We start from the raw sequence: 20,263 nt of genomic DNA on the forward strand, positions 1-20,263 counted from the left end.
ACAGTCCAAGAGGCATGTGAGGCATAAGCCGCAGGATGTTTTAACGCTATGACGAGTCAAGCCTCTGAAAGATGTCTACATTACGCTGAGAGGCCCGGTCATGCAGGCGGATATTGGTTAAATGGACAAAACTACAACTCTTATGAGGTGGCCACCACATTATGACCTCTTATAATGTTGTGCAGAAGGAAAAAATAGTCTAGAAACCATTGCACAAGACGTATGGATGCGTATTTAAATGTAAAACGCACGCAAATGCCATCACGTATTCTATTATTGTGTGCAGCGTTTATTCTATTCTATTGCCTATACGCCGCTGTTGTTTTCGTGCAGCTCCGCGCCCGCAGCGTAGAAAACCCCATCCACTACGTATGTGCGTGTGCGCGCCCGTGTCTGCGCCCTGATTGGACCTTGTCACATGTGACAGGGATGGTTCCCGCTCCCGATTGGCCCGCCGCACGTGTGTACGCGCACACGTGCATCCGGTTGGGTGTAAGACTGGGCAAAGAAAAAAAAAAAAAAAAAAAAAAAAACAAGTCAGGGCGAGAGGAGATAACGGTTTTAGGAGAGTTTAGAAAGAGCGCACACACACACATTATGGTGCGTCGTGGAGAGGCAGGGACACCGGTAACGTGGAGCTCGCTTGCGCCAGGTGTTGGACGGCTATTAGGAGACGACATGTCGACGGTGTAGGTGATATTTCAAACTAACGCAGGTATTTGTCACACCTTTCGTTTTATCGCGTAGCGAAGAGGCTTGTTTTTACATGCGGTCCGTCTGATTTTGGATACCGGAGGGGGGCGGGAGAGCGAGCAACAAGTGGAGTTTTGGTTTGGTGGAGGAAATTTCGTCGTACCATGGAAGAGCAAAAGGACCCGAACAGCGGCCGGGACTCGACCGAGGAGGAGAGCATGTCCCTGTCGCCGAACCTCCCGTCTCCTCCGATGATTTTGCCCCATCAGGCGGCTCAGCAGGGCCACAGAACCACGAACTTTTTCATCGATAACATCCTCCGGCCGGACTTCGGCTGCAAAAAGGAGGCGGGCTGCCGAGAGAGGGGCCAGACGCCCGGCAGGGAGAACGTCAACCCGCTGGTGGCGAGGCCGCCCCACGCCGGCAGCCTCTGCCTGGACTCCAACTGCAGCAGCGACAGCACCTCTTCCTCCTCGCCCTCTTCCTCCTCCTCGTCGTCGACGTCTTCCTCGCCTTCGTCCAAGCAGAACTCGTCGAAACAAGGCGAGCCGGCGGGCAACGGGACTGCCAGATACGCAGACAGCCCCTCGTCAATTATGGTTATGAGCGGCAGCAATGGAGGCTCTCCGACGCCTGCCAAGGAAACCCAGCCGCTGTTATGGCCCGCTTGGGTTTACTGTACACGGTACTCGGACCGGCCCTCATCTGGTAAGGCGCTAATAGTCCCAGAATTAGACTGCATGGGATTTTTGAAGGTGTGTTTGCTGTTGTTAGGAGACATTGTTTACAGCCTTACAGCCTAATATAACAGGCTATAATACAGCCTATTTGGTGAGCTAGTCCACTACGGGCTAGTTACATTTTTCAGTAACTGCTTAAAAAAAAAAAAAGAAAAAGAAAAAGAAAAAAAAAAAAAAAACATTGTAAACCGGATGACGTCTTTTACAATGTAGCAGTTAGGACACTGTCATGATAAGAAGACAAGAAACCTATTTCTATTTTCATTTTTTTAAATTACTTTTTCCTTATCGAGCAGTAAACTGTATAGTAACTAATATAACGTTTTGAAGCCACATAAATATCGGCAAGCTTTGAATAGTGATTTTTTTTTTTTTTTTTTTTTCCTTGGTTGGGTTGGCGCATTAATATTTAAATTTGCCGTGATGCGGTCACAGGTGTGCAATCATCAGAGCTTCGAGCGCGGCTCAGCCAATCAAAACAAAGGACAGGCGCTGTCTTTAAAAATAAATTAATTGACTAATGAATTAATGGATAAATAAAACTAATTTTACAGGCTATTATACAAATGTCACAGCAAAGCCATAAAGCTATAAGTCCTCATGAGTAATATTACGATGGCTATAAAAATGCCATAATGCAGGGTAAGGTCACCGTAAACTGGCTACTGAGTCCCACACACACACACCATATGAATTTTATGGAAATGTTACAGTGAAAATTTCCCCCCCCCCGCACACACTGTGTGCAGCCATATATTCATTAGATTATTCATAATTATAAGGGAAAGTATAGCAGTGCAGCCAAAGGCTAACATGAAACATGCAATTACCCCTCCACACACATACACACACACACACACACACACACACACACACACATGCAGAGAGAGAGAGGAGAGAGGCCTGTACATAAACAAAGCGCATGTTTCACGAGTTATTATGTAGTGTACCTCTTATATTCAGGCGTCTGCAACGTATATTATCTTATATTAACCTTATGCATGAATTTAGTGAGAATAAAGGGAATCGCTGGTATCATACTATTGCATAATGCGCTTGCCGTGCCAGTATCTGTAATAAATGTAATTTTTAGGCCTCCATCGTTTTCAGCGCCCCGTGGGAACGCAGGCCCTACATATTTTTTCCTCGAAAACATCAGAAAAGACAAAAAGAGCCATTTTATTGAATGACAGGGCTTACCTCGTCCGCAGAATCAGACTTCCTTTGTTTCTCCTCGCCATTGGAGAAATAGTTAACATCAGCCTCCAGTTTGTTACAACAATATTATAACAATATTACACAGTCAAAATCCCAGCGGTTGTCTTTGTGCACCAAATTCAAATCATTTGACTTTCAGCAGAATAAGCTATAGAAAATATGACAATAAAAAAACAAGTCAATGCAGGGGTATTATAGAAATATCACAGTGGTAAATGAGATAAAAAGGCTATCAAATAGTAAATCGATTACTGACTACCACAGACACACTTTCAAGTCACAACAGGAATAGCATAAGGAGATATTTTTCGTTTAAGTGTTGGAGGAGCGATAATAACAGTCATTTTTATTGTGATAGGCTGAGATTATAGAGAAATCCACGGTTTACATTCAATTTATTTAAGCATTCTTGTTTTGAGTATTTGTTTTTGGAGTGTTTAGGTCAAACTAGTTTGCTCCTCACAGTCAATAGAGTTGCTTATGAAAGCTGGTGGACTAATGGGTTGGACCAGCAGCATCTCAGCCATTGTAATTGGTCGGTTTTATCAATATTTTTACATTAATTGTTACAGTAATTAATTTTTAGAAAAGAAGAATATAGTTTTTTCACCCGTTAAAGCCCCGAGGTGTTTTTCCAACTTTGCGTCATTCTTTCATTAAAAAAAAACCCTGCGTTGACTTCAATTATCCCGCCTGCTTCTGTGATTGTGGTAACAGTAAATTGGTCCAGAGAAGCCATGATGTGTTCAATTGTCCTGAGACAAAATTAGACGGCTCGAAAGAGTGAATAAGCTTGTTATTTACAGCTACACGAGAATGCATTTCTGGAATTGTTATGCAAGTAATAACTGCAGGGGGAAAAAAGAAAAAGAAGTCCTAATCCGTTCCTACACATTTGCATAACATTTAGTGATTTTAGACGCTTGGGTTAACACTAAAAGCAGCCAGCAGTAAGGAGTGCTGGGATGTTCACTGTGTGTGAATTTTAAGCCTCAACAGAACCTCACAAACCTCGGTTCACCCTGCTTTTTATGGGTGGACTATAGAGTTTATACTCCGATATCAATATATGAATATAAGATTTATCAAATGGTTTATTCTGACGAAAAAATACATTAACACTTCTCTGAAAATGTAATTAATTCCTGTTCATATTGGTGGTTATTTTGCGTCGTCAGCTTGTGGTACAGTAGTATGCCCTCTTATGGTGTCTTGGTGTTTTTATTACTGTGTTTCGTGGTAACTTGATAGTGTGGTATGTTGAGGGAGATGAAGGCCAAATCCACCAGCCTCCTTTTTTAAAAAAATTTTAAATCACCAAATGTATGACACAATGTGAAAGCCCTATTTAGGTTATTCTTTCTCTCAGTCCCTGTGTGAAATGAGTTTTAGCTTAACGTAAGATTCATCTCACTCAGCTCTGCTTGCACTGCACAGTCCAAGTTATGTTGCTGCGTGCAATGCAGTGTAATACTGGATTCAAACAGAAAGTTGGCGACTCATACTGATGCTCCGCTCAGCAGTCACGTGCATAAATTACCATTGCATTTCTGCTAGTGAACTTTTGTTTGTGCATTGGGGGTCACGCCTGCAGCAGGCCACATGCTAGTTATCTCTATACAATCACAGGTCATGTAGTAGTGTTCTGTATTAAAGGAAATAAAGATTTTATTTTATTTTATTCAGAGCAGACTCTCCTGATATGGACATGGCCGTCACTTAACACAAACAAATCTCAACCCATGGCAAAAAAGTTCCTCCATCCAATAAACAACATAGCATCTGACACCAAAAACCTCCAAACCTGCTTACATCAGCTCAATTAATATTATTAGATCAGTGTGATTAATTATTCGACCCACGCAGCTTTAGGCGGAGCATTAGTCCTGAATACCCCTGGTCTTTGTTTGTTTGTTTATTTATTCATTTTTAGATATGTGTCCGTCCGCTTTATCTATTGCCCTCAGGTACAAGATAAAAATTTAACTCCCATCTTGCCACCTACCTAACTGAATCCCGTGGACTTCTATTTTAGTCTTATTTTTATTTCTCCAGTATTATCGGTTTTGTGAAAGAAAAAAAAAAGGCCAGGTCTGAGTTACTTTCCATTTTCGCGAATCGTCTATAAACACAACTGTGCCTTCATAACACTTATTGAAAAATTAATTAATCACCAGTCTACTCGCGTGTCGTTATGTAGCCGAGTTTAGATACTTTATTGCTCTGTCAAAAAAAAAAAAAAAGATATTATTATTACTATTATTTAATTATTAATGCCTGTGATCCATGGCTTCTCTTCATTCACCACATGATGAAATAGGCTCATAACTATTAACACTCCATCAAACTACTGTGTTCCGTGAGTTAGTAGGCACTAGGGTGTCTGTTTTATGCTTTATGGGATCATTTTTATGTAAAGTGAGGATTCATGGATGAGAAACTGAATGGCTGCGCTGTGAATGAGGGCAGTGTGCAGGCTGGAGAGGCTGATCATTTGGGAGGAGGCCTTTGGGCGTCAGCTGGATAAGATATAGGAAGTTTGGGCTGTAGGCCCTGTTGCTCTATAGCTCGGTTTTAATTTATGTGTTATTCCAATGGAGGGTGAAGATCGAGCAAATTTAACTATAAATTAATTTGGAAATTACATAATAAATAAATTATTAAAATAAAATAAGCTCAGCCACTGTGTCACGATGAAAACTGGGTGGCAACCTCAAATGGCCACCACACTGTCCAAATAATCTGTAGGCTATAACATGAAGATAATCTGGTGAATTTATCATCCTGACCCTAAAGAGCCTAATCTGTCCTCGGTAAAATTTAATCAATGCAAGTGGGTTCAAAAGTTATTGGTGGTGTTGAGGAGCTTGAATGGCTGCTGTAGTACAGTGTAGTAGTGTAGTACTCGCTGACATTTACTTGTTCGTGTCATTGTTGTTTCCACACCAGGCCCGAGGACACGGAAACTGAAAAAGAAGAAAAACGAAAAGGAGGACAAGCGGCCCAGGACGGCGTTCACGGCCGAGCAGCTGCAGAGACTGAAAACGGAGTTCCAGGCCAACCGGTACATAACGGAGCAGCGGAGACAGTCTCTGGCCCAGGAACTCAACCTGAACGAGTCCCAAATTAAAATCTGGTTCCAGAATAAGCGGGCGAAAATTAAAAAGGCCACCGGCTACAAGAACGGGCTGGCCCTGCAGCTCATGGCTCAAGGACTTTACAACCATTCAACCACCACCGTGCAGGAAGACAAGGACGACAGTGAATAGGAGCCCGGACACTTGGGGCTGCCGCCTGCCTCTCCCAGCTTTTGGAGATTAAAAACAAACAAACAAAAAAACAACTACACAAAACACCATTTGGACTGGAAGTGGGGGAAACACGCTATTTAAAAAGAACAGATTTCTGTTTTATGGCAACAGTATATGGATAATGGACACAATTATATAAATGAACGAGCGTTATTAAAGTTTATATAGCCACACAGTTATCATGTTGTATATATTTAATTTCAGGTAAGGGATGCATAGGCTATCTCTCATAAGATCCCTACTTGCTGGAGATTTTTATCTTTTCTTTATATTATATTATAATGTCGCTCATTGTTTTTAGTACGTGTCTAATTGGCTCTAGATTTTGTGGTCTCTGTCCGCCCCCACCCCCCCACCCCATGTTTGCGCCATATTTTTCTTCAACACATCATTTCACAGACTCAGCCAAGCCAAAGATTTTAATATGTTCAGAGATATGTAGTCTGAAATAAAAAAAGAAAACATTAGAGCGCTGGACTAAATTTATTTTCTCTCCTTGCGACAGACCAGATAAGGCCTACAGATGGTGTTTGAGCCGTCGTCGCTTTCTGTTACACTGTTCGGGATTAAGTTTAAAACATATAATATTCATATAAACTACTTATTACTAAGCAGCAATGCATCCTAATTTACATTCACTATAACTGATTCGAGATTTGTAGGGAGAAAGTCACACACACAGAAAAAAATAACAAAAATATTTATTATTATTATTATTATTATTATTATTATTATTATTATTTTATACTAGACTTATCAGTTAAATGTGTTTATGTGTTAAATTATTATAATAGCATAATGTAATAATAAAATATATAAGGACATAAAGTTCACATGGCGAATTTAAAGGAGAAAACTTAACAGGCTTTTAAATTCTTCTCGGCCACATGAACTGATAAAGAGTATCTGAAAATTTTATAATCTCTATATGACATTTGAGACTCGTGGAATCATGGGGTGCAGCTTGTTCAATAAAGATGGGACACAAATATCACACACACACACACACACACACACACACACACACACACACACACACACACACACACACACACACACACACACACACACAAGCCTGCTCCCACTGCTCCTCTGTCACTAATCAGACACCAGTTGTTTCACTATAATGGATAACATTTCACCCATTAATCTATTCTGGGCATTTACAAGACCTCATATCTCTGATGTACTTTCACTCGGAGAGAAAACGGGGCTGTTGCAGGAGCCCAGATGAAACGGGTGGCATTATTCACGACCTGTGACAGCACACAGCTCCACAACAACTGATGCGTACTCGTCAGGGTTGTTCTCTGTCGTGTGTTTAACCTCCGTCCTCCACAGGATCCGTGTGGCCTGTTCGGCCTCATGTGACCCCCAGGTTCAGGTTTGATAGAGCCTGGCTGTGAACTCCATGACATGATGAGCGTGTGTGTGTGTGTGTGTGTGTGTGTGTGTGTGTGTGTGTGTCTGGGTGAGAGAGAGACACACACACACGCACACGCACACACAGAGAGAGTGAGTCTTTGTGTCCAGCTCCAAATTAAAGGCCAGCACCCCAAGGTCAGGCAGTGCAGACAAAACAAGTCGCATGTGTGCAAGCTCCCAGTGTGCTGAGAGCTGCGTGTGTTTGTGTGTGTGTTATAAGATCAACCTGATTATTTCAACAAGGCATGACAGTGGCTTATTCTTCTCATTTTAAACAGAGGGTGTTTAGAGAGTTAGGGAAAAACACACACACACTAAAATGTTTATTACACACTAATATTTTTCTTCCTCATGGAGCAGAGGGGAAAGGATGTCTGGGCCTATTTGTAGTCATAATAGTTATCCGGAAAGGGTAGTTTAATGTTTTTCTGCAAATTAATTGTGTTTATTTGGGTTTATGTTTGCTTCATGATGATCACCAGCTGCAGGTCATATAGTTTATCAACATTTTTTTCCCCAATTTACCACAAAATCACTGCCAAGCAAACAAACAAAAAAGCGATTAAGAGACTTAGTCAGACAGCTATGTTTACTATTGCATTTCTTTCTTTCTTTCTTTCTTTCTTTTTTTTTTTTTTTCTACACATTTGTCAGTGTCTCCCAGCCAGTCTCCTGCAGATTTTATTCATTCCCCATCTACCCTGTATAATTTCCCCTGCAGCCTCACTATGCACCTCTAACGCACATACATGCAATCCTGCGAATTTGTTATATTAAGCCTGCGAATTTCTATAATTTCTGCAAACTGAGTGTTTTGCACTAAAGCAAAATACATCCATCATAACATGTATTGTAAGCCTGGGACTAAGCCTTAAAATCTTACATATTTCATAAAACATCATTTTAAAATCACTGATCTCCACTTATATTTCATTTGTCTCAAATGCAACTAATTGGGGGAAAATGCGTGGCACTGATCTGTCTTCTCGAGATAATTTCATTTTTTTTGGCATTTTTGAGACAAATCATTCCACAATGAAAACAATGACTGAATGGCTTTTTAAAAACTTTGTAAAAGAAATAAATGCACCTTAAGGCTCAATAATAGTTGAAATAACTTATTAGTAAGTCAGACTCTGCTGCATGTAAGCTCCTCCACCGCCGTGTTCAGGTCATTTCTGCTCGTTAAATCGCCTCTCTTGGCTCCAGCAGACACCAGACCGGATTATTCAGCGAGGAGGTAACAAGCAGAGGAGGCGCAGGTTCACGGCCTCCACGTCGCAATGGCTTTTAATTAATTCAAGTGTTGACGCGTTTGCGTCCAGCTCTGCCTATAGCGCAGAGCTGGAATAAGCGCACAGGATAGTGCGTCGGTAATTGATTTTCAAACATCCCAGCAGCCTCCTGATTCGTCTTTCTAGGTTAATTAGGCTATTATAGAGATTGCCGTTTTAATTAATATTTTGTCTTAAGCATGTTCTAGTATTTTAAATATTGCACCTTTATTTATTATTTTTTTTATGCTTCAGGTCCTAATGTGACCATCCGCTGATCCCCCCACGTTATTTAGAGCATAATTATAAAATTATTACATAAAGACAAGTCATTAAGGGGGAAAAAAAGTAGAGCTCGGTTTTATTTTCCTTCAGTTATTTTTTATGAAGAAGACGATGCTGATTTTGGTCTGTTCTGTCTGCATTAATGATTTAGACACAAAGTGTGGTCGAGTGAAACATCTCCAGTGTTATTGTGTGATCCGGGTTGAGATTTAGGCCTACTGAGGAAAGAAAACAAAAGTAAACAAAAGGAAAAGAAAAAAAAAACGGGAAAAGTGTATATCACAAAATTAGGAGTAAAGAATTTGTTCAGATAAAGGAAAATGGGGCGGTAAAGACCAATCAATTATTCAAATAATTAATTAATTAATTAATTAATACAGGCGACTTGCAAATTTGGTTGTTGCTTGGTGGAGGTGTTCATTTTGAACTTTTAACTCAGATAGCCCACACAGTTTATGCAGGTAAACTGTATAAAAGCATCTTCTCTGCAGCCTTTCTGGCCTCAGGCTCTCAATATGGGGTTTGGGGACCTCCAGGGGTCCCTAAAGGTGTTCCAGTGGGTCCCCAGCAAAATATGGAACAGTTTGATGTGACTATTATTTATTTTGTTTTATTTATTTATCCGCCGTCCCATTGCAAATAATCAAAATTAGACAACAGAAATCTTCCCATATGGGATTGCACATTATGAGATGAGGCTGTATGGTATGTGTCTATTTGATGACATGGAGATTATGTTATAAACAATAACCAGGCTAATCTGATCTATTGTCTACAGCTTGTTCCAAGACTAGTGTTGCACATTAGCTGGGGATTGCTTAAAATAATTTTAGTCCACTTTGCTGTTTGCAGGAAACATGAAAATACAAAAGGAAATAAGGCTCAACAGCACATACAAACCTAAATATTTCTAATTTCTGGCTATTTGGCCATCTGGCCTGCATGTGTGAACAGAGGTGATGGCCTGCTTGGCTCTTCACGGTCAGCTAACCCTAACTCTGCTATAATAATAGTTTTATTCCCTGCTGTGAATGCGGAAGAGGATCTTATGACAGTGTATTTAAAATTCATACAATTATGAAACAGCGAGAGGATTTTTTTTTTCTCTCTTCCCCCTCCCACCTTGTCATTTAGGAAGCCGAGGGTTTATCTGTAAAACAAAGAAAAGCCAGGGATCGTTTGCATACTTAGCATAGTCTGCCTCGCAGGCACAATATGGATTTAATTTATATGCAAATGAAAGCAATAAAAGGAGAATACACACTGGAAATCTCTCTGTTTAAAGGGGGGGAAAGTGCCGAGTTGGATTCATAGCAGGTATGAGAGAGCAAGGCTAAGCACACAGACACAAAACAAGGCATTATCCGCCTCCCCCAATGAGAAGAACAATGATGTTATATAACATCCACAAATTACAGCAAAGGGTGCACTGGAATATAATTTGTGCACGGTTTTGGGGTTAAATTTTATGTGGATCTCCATTTCAAAATAGGTGACAGTAATAATGCACGCCTTTGTTCTTCCTGGAGTGCACCGCAAAACACAATACAATGGAAAACCACATAAACACACACATCACCCCCACCAATACAGTTTTTTCACAAGCAGAATGGGATTATTGTTCTTCTCTTACAGCCTTAAATTCATGAGCCATCAAATGTAGCAGCAGGCTAAATGAAAGAGTCTGGATATGGTGTGGATGGTTAATCGTGTCAGAAATAGGCCTAGAAGTATGGGTATTTTGTGTCTTATTTGCATACACACACACACACACACACACACACACAGTGCTCCAGCAGCCCTTCCCCATACTGGCTGCCAGACCTACAGGCGATTTGCATTACCTCAGGAAGTTGCCAGTGCATGGTGACCTTTAGACTTCACGCACACTGATATTGTGCCGTTTCGTCTCAAATTGTTATTCAGCGGCGACGCTCACAAACAGCTCACATGTTGTGTTTTGGCTGGTGGCACTCTTGCTGGAGCGACAACTGCGTGAATAGATCTGATGACACTTTCTGGCGAACGAGGCGGCGGTGACTTGTGGTCTAGAGGAAGATAGTGACACCATATCTCAGAAAAATCTACCCGCATTCACACAGATCCGGGTTACATGACAGCAAAGCCTAAATCAGGACTACTTTAAATGTTTGCCATGTTGTCTGTAGGCTCACCATGTGTGGATTTACCACTACATTAATGCAAGCCAACAAAAACGGTGTCACATATTTCTCTTTTTTTTCAGTGATACAACTCAGATATGAGCGCTGGAGTGACACAAAATACACACATTCTGCCATTGCCAGTATGTGCGGAGGGCATAGAAGCAGGGCAAGCAGGATTCTCCCTGGGAAACACACGAGCGAACAGCCTGTCAGTCAAAACAAAGTGGCTGTTATAACTTCACCAGTCAGTGCAAATGAAGTTTTCACCATGTTTGTATCTTGTGTCTGATACATGGCGCTGGAAAAATAGATGTAAACAAGGCAGCAATAAACACTGCCTTTAAAAAGGGAGCTTTTATGTGGTAAATTTATTCAATTACAGCATGACACCGACAGACAGACACACTGACACGCACACACACACACACACACACACACACACACACACAAGGCCCGGGACACAAAGAAGCGCACCCATGCAGAGACATACAAGCATGTGCAAAACGGCAGGAAACACACACACACACACACACACACACACACACACACACACACACACACAGAGCAGCAGCCCATTTAAAGGAGCTTCTTAGATCACTGCCCTGTGACGGTGGCGGTGCTAAGTAGAGAAGTAGAGAAGTTTGGAGTAATTCCTTCCCAGCTGCTGCCTCCATAATGGGAGGAGAGGGGGAGGGAGAAAGAGAGGAGAGCGGAGAAAGAAAGGAGAGAGGGAGCGCGGGGGGGAGAGAGGCTCGTTTATGGGGGGGTTTCACACTTTTTAAAAATCTAAATCAGGTCCTCGTTTGGCTTGGGACCCCCGTAATCAGGGAGGATTTCCACCTTGTTTTTAGATTTAGTGCAAAACTTGTCATGCAGCACACAGATACACAGCATTCAGGAGCAAAAGCATTGCAATCTTTCTCAGCGAATTATGAATTAGCCAAGTAAAATAAGACATTTCATGCAACTGTGCAATGCAATGCAATGCAATTTGGTGGTTTGTTTCATTATGTTTGTGTGCTTTTTTTGTATTGAAACTGCTCAGGTGGTAGGGCACAGCCATGGCGCCTTCTCTTTTAACATTTCCCCTTTTTTTTCACTTGTAAAGATTATTTTTTAACCCCTCTGCAAAGTATGCACTGGTGTAAATACGGGTCTCCACGCTGAGACTGTAAAAATCTCATCTCTGCTGATCCACCAATGAGCAAATTAGCACTGCAGACTTCAGAGGAAAGAAGATTAAAAGAGCATTTTGTCGGCTGTCAACAAACGCTGACAGAATGCTTTCTTTGGGCAGAGCCGTCGAGGTGCCGCCGAACTTGTGATTGGGGTAAAACGGCGCAATTTGAGATAAGATAAACTTTAATTAAGGAACGCTGGCTTGTTGCAGCAGCAAATTAAGCAGCAGCAGAACAAAATCTACACTGTAAAACAAGCACGCCGCAAGTGAGGGCTACACGCATAATCGACCATTTCAGCGTCACGCTAAAAAACTAGAAATGCACAGTTTGTGTAGACATTTGACAAAAAGAAATCTAACTTTATCCGGGCGGGGTTTACAGGCTGACTTTTGTTGGATACGTTCCCATGGTGGTCTCAATTTTCCAGGCGTCATACTGCAGCTAAAGCCGTGTATTTGGTAATCGAAGCGGGTTTAAAAGAAACACCGAGAGCTATCTGCAAACACGAGCTGACACCTGACCCGGTGTATCTGTGTGTTTCTGTTCCAGGAGAATGCGTGTATCATGATGACCCATTCTCACAAGAACCGGCGAACTTGACTCATGGCTTTTTATGGGCTGTCAGCTGGACCGCACTCTCTCTCTCTCTCTCACACACACACATACACACACACACACACACACACACACACACAAACAGACAAAGGTGGCATTGAGAGGGAACCTCCCACAATGCAGCTGAGTGTCCAAGCGGCTCTGTGGCCCAACAGCCTCACCAAGCTAAATCCAGATTACATGGAGGATATACACAGCGCCACTTGTTTACTCTGCTCGTCAGGGGGTCATTTGAAGAGCGAGGGAGGGGTCGGCATTGCCAACACACACAGTATGTAATGCAAACCGCCTTGTGAGCTGCTCCGAGTACAAAAAAAAAAAAAAAAGAAGAAAAAAAAAAGAAAGTGAAGGGAAACATCCCCAACGTTCATTTTTGCTGTTGAACTTGCTGCACTTTGTAGCGGAGAAAAAGATTGTGCATGTAAAAAATAAAAAAAAAATAAAGCATTTACAGATATTAGAGCTTATGCTTTTCAGTTTTCCAAGAATCCAGATGCCCACATGAAGGCTGGCTCCCTGCTCTGCGGAAACTACACCATTTCTGTGCAGGCCTGGTTGAAACAAGGTCAATTTTTCAGGCATAACACACTGAAATTACATATAAATACACTCCACGACTCTACATAGTAACCCAATCCTCCTTTTGTACCAGCTCTGTATGTTCGGCTTTTTTTTTTTTTCCCCTTTCTCTCGGAAGATGATCCAGGATGTAAGGATGTAATTTTCCAATATATAGCATGCTACCGGGAAGGCGGTGTACTTCAGGACGGTTTTCCACTTTAATTAAAAAGGAAACGTCAGGAAATGACAGTGCATCTCCAGCCGCAGCTCTGCAGCAGACAACACATCAATTCAATGACATGGCAAATGGGTTCATGTGCTTCATCTGTCTGAAAAGAAGTCATCACATCCAACACGTTTATCAATGCGAGAACTTCACGTTTGTCATTGCTGAACTGTATACACTATTTTTAACACAACAAAAACATAAAACACTTGGATTACATTTAGGTATTTTTTTAAGTTAAACATACTCGGAAAAATGCACAACAAAGTGGAAAAAATGTCGCAGAACTTCTGAAACGGCTGCAGGATTGAGAATGACATTTACAGAGTCGATGCTCTAAATGTTAGTGATACTGCATGAATGAAAAACAGGATAATTACTTTTCCCCGAAGGCTCATACAGCGCATTGGAGATGAACTCATCATATTTGTATACTTTGAAAAATGCCTTCAAAACAGGAAACACGTCGTGCAGTTTGGCAGGGTCTGAGACTTCGGTCATTGCTCGCTTTCCGTCCTGTTTTGAACTCTACGGAGTGACGTGCGCGGTGTACATTTTCCACTCTTGTCCTCTTAGTCAGTCTTTGATAGAGGCTCGTACACACACCTACACACACACGCACACACACACACATACACAAAGTGAGAACAAAGGCAGAGACACCTGGGATTCCCCTGTTCTATGGGTGGCCACATGCACCTCTTCTTCATGCCTTCCACATGTGGAACCACTTTATCTTCCCACTGCCTCTCTCTCGCTCTGTTTGCTGTTTGTGTGTGTGCGTGTGTGTGTGCATGTGTGTGTGTGTGAACTACCTCGCCTCACCAGTGAAACCTAAGCTGTGAGAAGATGGTCATCGATGAGAACATCGGTGTGACCGGCTGACTAGATGACTGGATTAAATTTATTTGCACCGCCCTGCCCCTGGAGAGGCACGTTGCCTTCACTGTTAAAGCACCGCGTTAGGTTTTGGGAGATCTGGCGTCCCATTGGTCAGTTTATCCAATCAGGGGTGAGACCGAGTGTTCATGTGATCATTGGCTCCGGCGATCCATGATGCCAAATTTATATAATCTACATTTAGTGATCGTGGATTACAAATGACGAGAAGGCTGAAAAAATGCTTGTTTTTAAGTATATACACTCATATATGTTTATAAATGAAATATCATTAAAGGACCATTCCACTCTAAACACTTTGATTGTGTCTCCGGTGCTGTTTTTGTGTTCTAAGGTGCCATGATTAATATGATTTTTTTTTTTCTGTTGCCAAATGCAATGCACATAGAGAGCAGCTGCAGCTACAAATGGAGCTTAATGGGAGAAACAAGTGGACTCTCCCTCTTCTATTTCTGCCTCTATGTTTGTTTAATGTTGCTGCATGCTCAGTCTACAAAGAAGTCCTTTGTAATTTTTTTTTTTTTTTTTTGTTAGGGGTTGACACTGAAAACTGACAGCCAGCGCTTCTGCTTTTAGATCAGTGGAATGATTTTCTGTATTGCACGCCACTGTCGCTGTGCTGAGAATATTTCTAAGCGACATCAGTGGATTAAATTGTGGCTAAAATAACACAAATACAACATCAAACACTAAAACAACACCAGAAAAATCAATGTAAGTCATCAATGTAAAGTTTTCAATAGTGGTAATGTGTTTCTGGCTGGAATTTTAAACCTTTCAACTCTGATTTTTTCCCCCTTTAATGTCCCCTTAAGTAGCTTCAAAGTTAGAATTAAAAAAAAAAAAAAAAAAATCCATATTGCACAATATCAATTCCATATTGTGCATCAGCTGGTTGCAGCTTCACTGAAGCTCCATCACACTGATACTGAGTGAAACATTCAAAGCCAAGATGCCGTTTGTTTTATGGCTGCAGCATCACATCAAATAGAAAAGATCTTCATGTCTTGTGCATCATTTTAGACACATTTCCCTGGAATTCAGCAGCTCATGTTGGGGATCTCTGGAAACCTCGGGATCTCCGCTAGAATTTAAAATAAAGTTCCCTGGGTTTGAAGAAATCTCAGCCATGCAGGAGGCATCGCTCTGATGAATAAAACTAACTTACATGGCCGCCTATATTTACGCTTGGAACTATAATTCAGTTGAGCAGCCGTGTATTCATCCGCCGCTCAGCGATTTTTCAGCTGTAAACACTCCACCTTCACTCTCTATGCAAACAAGGAAAAGTAGATGTTACTCCTCCAAAGCAGCATGTTACTTTTCTCTCTTATTCAATGTAAACATCACCAAACTCCTAAACGTATCCACATATCATTTACAGTGATCCTTTAGCTTGACCCTTAACCCCAATCCTCACCCTATAGAATTAAAGGTTAGTGTTTAACTCGAACATTTAGCTTTAAAGCGGTAACAAGTTCTCATTTTCCTTTTATTTATTTATTTATTTATTTTTTTTTTTGGGGAGATAATGCTGCTAGCACTCAGCATCCAGTATGCTAAAATGTTACAACATCCCTTAACACCAGTAATTATGTATCTGATATGAATGTGTGCGACTGTAATTGTGAAGTGAAGCCACGGCTGAAGAAGCAGAGGCGTTCAGCGAGGCTTCCCTGGATGGATTACGGGTAAAAAACAAAAGAACGGCTGACATACATGTTGTCTCGCCGACTGTCTGGCTTTCTGGCTGGCCGTCCTCTCACCCTTTTCTCACACTTCAAAAGCCACTGTGTCGATCTCCCTTTCCTCTCTCTCTCTCCCCGTCTCCCTCTTCCCTGCCCCGTCTTTCATCGCGGCGGCTCGGAGGTGGCGAGAGGTGATGCGGGGAGGCGATTAGTCATATTCAATTTACATACGGCTGTCACGGGCTGCTCCGAGCTGGGCGCTGATGTCATCCGTTGCGCAGGGCCCTCTGCGACCACCGGCGTATGGGAAGACTTCTCGCTGTCAGGGGGGGGGGGAGAAAAGCTTCCCCTGATGTGAGCGCTCTCTCCGTTCTCACCGGTCATATGATGTATGGATGGGGAGTGCACATGTGTTTTTTTGAGTTTTTGCATTCAGGTCTGTTTGTGTATCTGTGTGTGTGTGTGTGTGTGTGTGTGTGTGACAATGCTAACAGCAATGGCAGCACCGCTACTGTTCATGACCATGCATCATCTTTCGCCTCACAGCACATGCAACGTCAGTGATTGCATTAGCACATGTAAAGGAGCCTCCAAACACACATGAATCCATAAAGTGATAATATATAGGCCTCCATGCACTTTTACAGCACTTCAAAGAAATCCGCTTTGGTTTAACAGGTTTTGTCTCAAGCCTTGGGATTACTTAAGCTGGCTCTAGACACACACACACACACACACACACACACATACATGCACAAACCAGCGAGACAGGGTGGGAAGGAGGGTGGTCCATTTCTTAAGCTCTTCCCTACAGAAATATTAGCTCAAATATGGCTCTGAACTCCAGCAGGGGTCAAGAGCCGGCAGTCCATTTTGCAGTTGGCTGCACAGAGAGATCCGAGCGGCTCGTATGGGGCAGCGAGGAGCCGCTGGCAGGCGTCCAGAGGAGGAAGTCTGCGTTATTTATGAAGCCTTGCTTGACAAAAGACAATAAAGCTTCCCATATTCAGCGGGTCTGGCTGCTTGACCAATGACGACGAATCCAATTTGCTGTAGTCAAGAGCAATTAATTTCGCTTCACAACTGGGTAAGTGCATGTACAGTGTTCTAACTGCAACGTCTGCATTTGCCGAGGTTATATTTACAATAAAAAAGCGGCTCAAACGTGCCATTTTTCTTCTCTTTTTTCTATCTTTAACTGCTCAACAGGAGAAAAAAAACTATTCTTGTGTTTATTATGCAGTGAAGTTTTTTTTTTTCTTTATAGCTTACAAAGACAGATGAATTTATAAATTTAAGCTGAATGTAGTCTGGCAGAATAATAACATTTTCATCACAAACTCTTACCCAAGATAAATACAAATTATTCTGCTTTTTTTCAGGGTGATTGTCGGTATTTTTCATTTTTAGAATGTGAACTGCTGTGCAACAAGCACTTAGATGCTGCTAACACACAGAGAGCTCATCACTGTACACACACACACACACACACACATGTACAAACACTTGCATGCACATGTGCATAAACAATCAGATGCATGTACACACATAAATGTCAAAATTCTCTCTCTCTCTCTCTCTCTCTCTCTCTCACACACACACACACACATACACACACACACGCACACACACACTCACACACACACACACACACACACACAGGCCAGAAGTTCAGGTTACCAATGCAACTCATCTCTGGAAACGGGCAGCAGAATGCGAGACCGTGAATAACTGTTTTAACGCACAGCCGGCACAATGTGTGGTCTGTGAAATACCATCTAAAGCACAGCTCCGCATGTGTGTGTATGTGTGTACATGCATGCACACACATATGTACATCCATCTGTGTCTATGTGCGCGTGCGTGCAACACACATGGACATACCTCTGTGCATGTGTGTGTGTGTGTGCGTGTTTGACGTCATTCCCTCGGTGCGCATGTGTTTCATTTTCATCATCCTGTTTTGCTGTCATGTACGTGTGTGTTCATTATCCACGCGATGGAGCCTGTCCGGTCGTGATTTCATGGAGTCGTGATAGTATCATCGCACTGGTGTTTGTTCACGTCGACGACACACACGTTCAGCAACTGTGTAACTCGTTACGAGGCCAATACTCATAACTGCTCAAGTTACTGAGGTAGTTTTACTGTTGCGCCCATGCCTCTGTTTCTACTTTTTTAAGAGTCATTTTCTCGAGGTATCATGCTGAGGTATCATCAGTATCAGAGGTGGAAGTAACTAATTACATTTACTCATTTTACTGTAATTGAGTAGCTTTTTTTGTGTACTTGTACTTTTGTGAGTATTTTTTAAAATCAGTAAGTACATTTTTGCTTGAGTTTTGTGTTTCACTACATTTCAAATCACATCCATTACAGAGAACAAATGATCACTGACAGATTGTGGGACCTTTCACAATAAAAGCTCAGTCCGCAAAGACGAGAAGAGGAACCTGCTTCTGCTTTGCTGATTCTACTTTTTGCCAGATTTCCACATTTTTTCCCCCACATTTGTCAGTTGAGGCTACAGGCACCTTGCTTTGTAATTTTACGTAATGCCCCTTTAAAAGCATGTAGTGTGCAGCGTGTTCTCTCCTCCTTTTCTAACTGCATGGAAAAGATCCCAGCGAACACAGTTACTGTTTGGAAAAAGGAGCTCAGTCACTTTTACTGCCAGGACATTTGAAATGAGACACTTTGGACTTTTACTGCAGGAGATTTTTACTGCACTACTTCTACTTCTACTGCAGTCACATACCAGCAGAGGAACAGTACTTCTACTTCTACTGTAGTCAGATACCAGCTGAGGAACAGTACTTCTACAGTACTTTGGTTTGTAGTACTCTCTCCACCACTGGACATTACAAAGCAATAATACATGAGAGGAAGTTAGTGTTATTTTATTTCCTTATTGATTTTTGATGATTAGCTGCCGAAAAACTGATTTCGCAAAGAAAAATAGTTCCACTACATGATCGGCACAGTGCATCACTTGGACAGGCACTGAAGGTAAGCGAGGCGGAGTGATACGTACACCTATAAATGAATACCGGCACTCATCACACAATCCCTCTCAGCCAATCAGAACGGCACAGTGGAACCATCTGTGGTGTCGTATATTACAGTCATTGTGTTCATGTTGTTGATATGAGCTATAAAAAAAAAAAACATTCCCAAAATGTGACACTCATGAAGTTATTCACCACAGTCGCACCAAAAGCACTGACTGCGGCTGTTAATCGTGCAGGGAAAAATGCTGGAATATTCTTAGCATATTTCTATTTTTTAACGATGAGCTATGAGGATACTTTTTTTTTTTTTTTTTTGTATAATTTACTCAAGGAAATAATTTAGACTTGAGTCAAATCAAAGTGAAAAAGAAGTATTTTTAGTTTAATGAACTAGTCTGGAACATCTCAACAACAGCATAAGAGGTTGCTATGATAAATTAATTATGAATGATAAATTATGATGAATTAATTAGACCTAGCACTACAAAACTAACTACTACCAGCAGGAAAGTTGCAGCACTGACTGTTGGAGTGTTATATTAGTTTAGCAAACATGCAAACATATATCTGTTGCATTTCTCTCCCTTCTGCTTTATGTAATTCTATGTTATGTGTCGTTTTCTTCCCGGTGTGCGGCGTCAATGCCAGTGAGACCGTGTTGATGATGTTGTCAGTGAAGTGAGCGCAGCCTCATGTGCAGACAGTGTACAAGGCTCATAATGTTGGAATGCTAATCACAGCCGCAGCCCCGGCGCTCAAGCCAAACGACGCCTTTGCTGTGGTCACGAATCCGCTCCAGTTTCATGCTGCAAACCAGCGCAGTGACAAAATTATCAAACATTTTTTCCAGCGCGTCGGCCAAATGACCGCTCATGAGTGTCGATTTTGGACGGGGGGGTTGCTCGTTTCATCCGTTATAATCCGGTTGTTGTTTGCCGTGTGCGCGGTGCCAGTCCCCTGCCTCGCCGCT

General features: G+C 41.9%; 1 protein-coding gene across 1 annotated transcript; it reads left to right on the forward strand.

The window, feature by feature from the left end:
* The first annotated feature begins 557 nt into the window (after positions 1–557).
* en1b (engrailed homeobox 1b) lies at positions 558–6,362 on the forward strand. The gene is made up of 2 exons (XM_030072055.1): positions 558–1,401; positions 5,601–6,362. Exons 1-2 carry the CDS (start codon positions 858–860, stop codon positions 5,918–5,920), a joined length of 864 nt encoding a protein of 287 aa, XP_029927915.1. The 5' UTR covers positions 558–857; the 3' UTR covers positions 5,921–6,362.
* Positions 6,363–20,263: the final 13,901 nt, after the last annotated feature.

Source organism: Myripristis murdjan, chromosome 2, assembly GCF_902150065.1.
Source record: "Myripristis murdjan chromosome 2, fMyrMur1.1, whole genome shotgun sequence".
Taxonomy (NCBI): domain Eukaryota; kingdom Metazoa; phylum Chordata; class Actinopteri; order Holocentriformes; family Holocentridae; genus Myripristis; species Myripristis murdjan.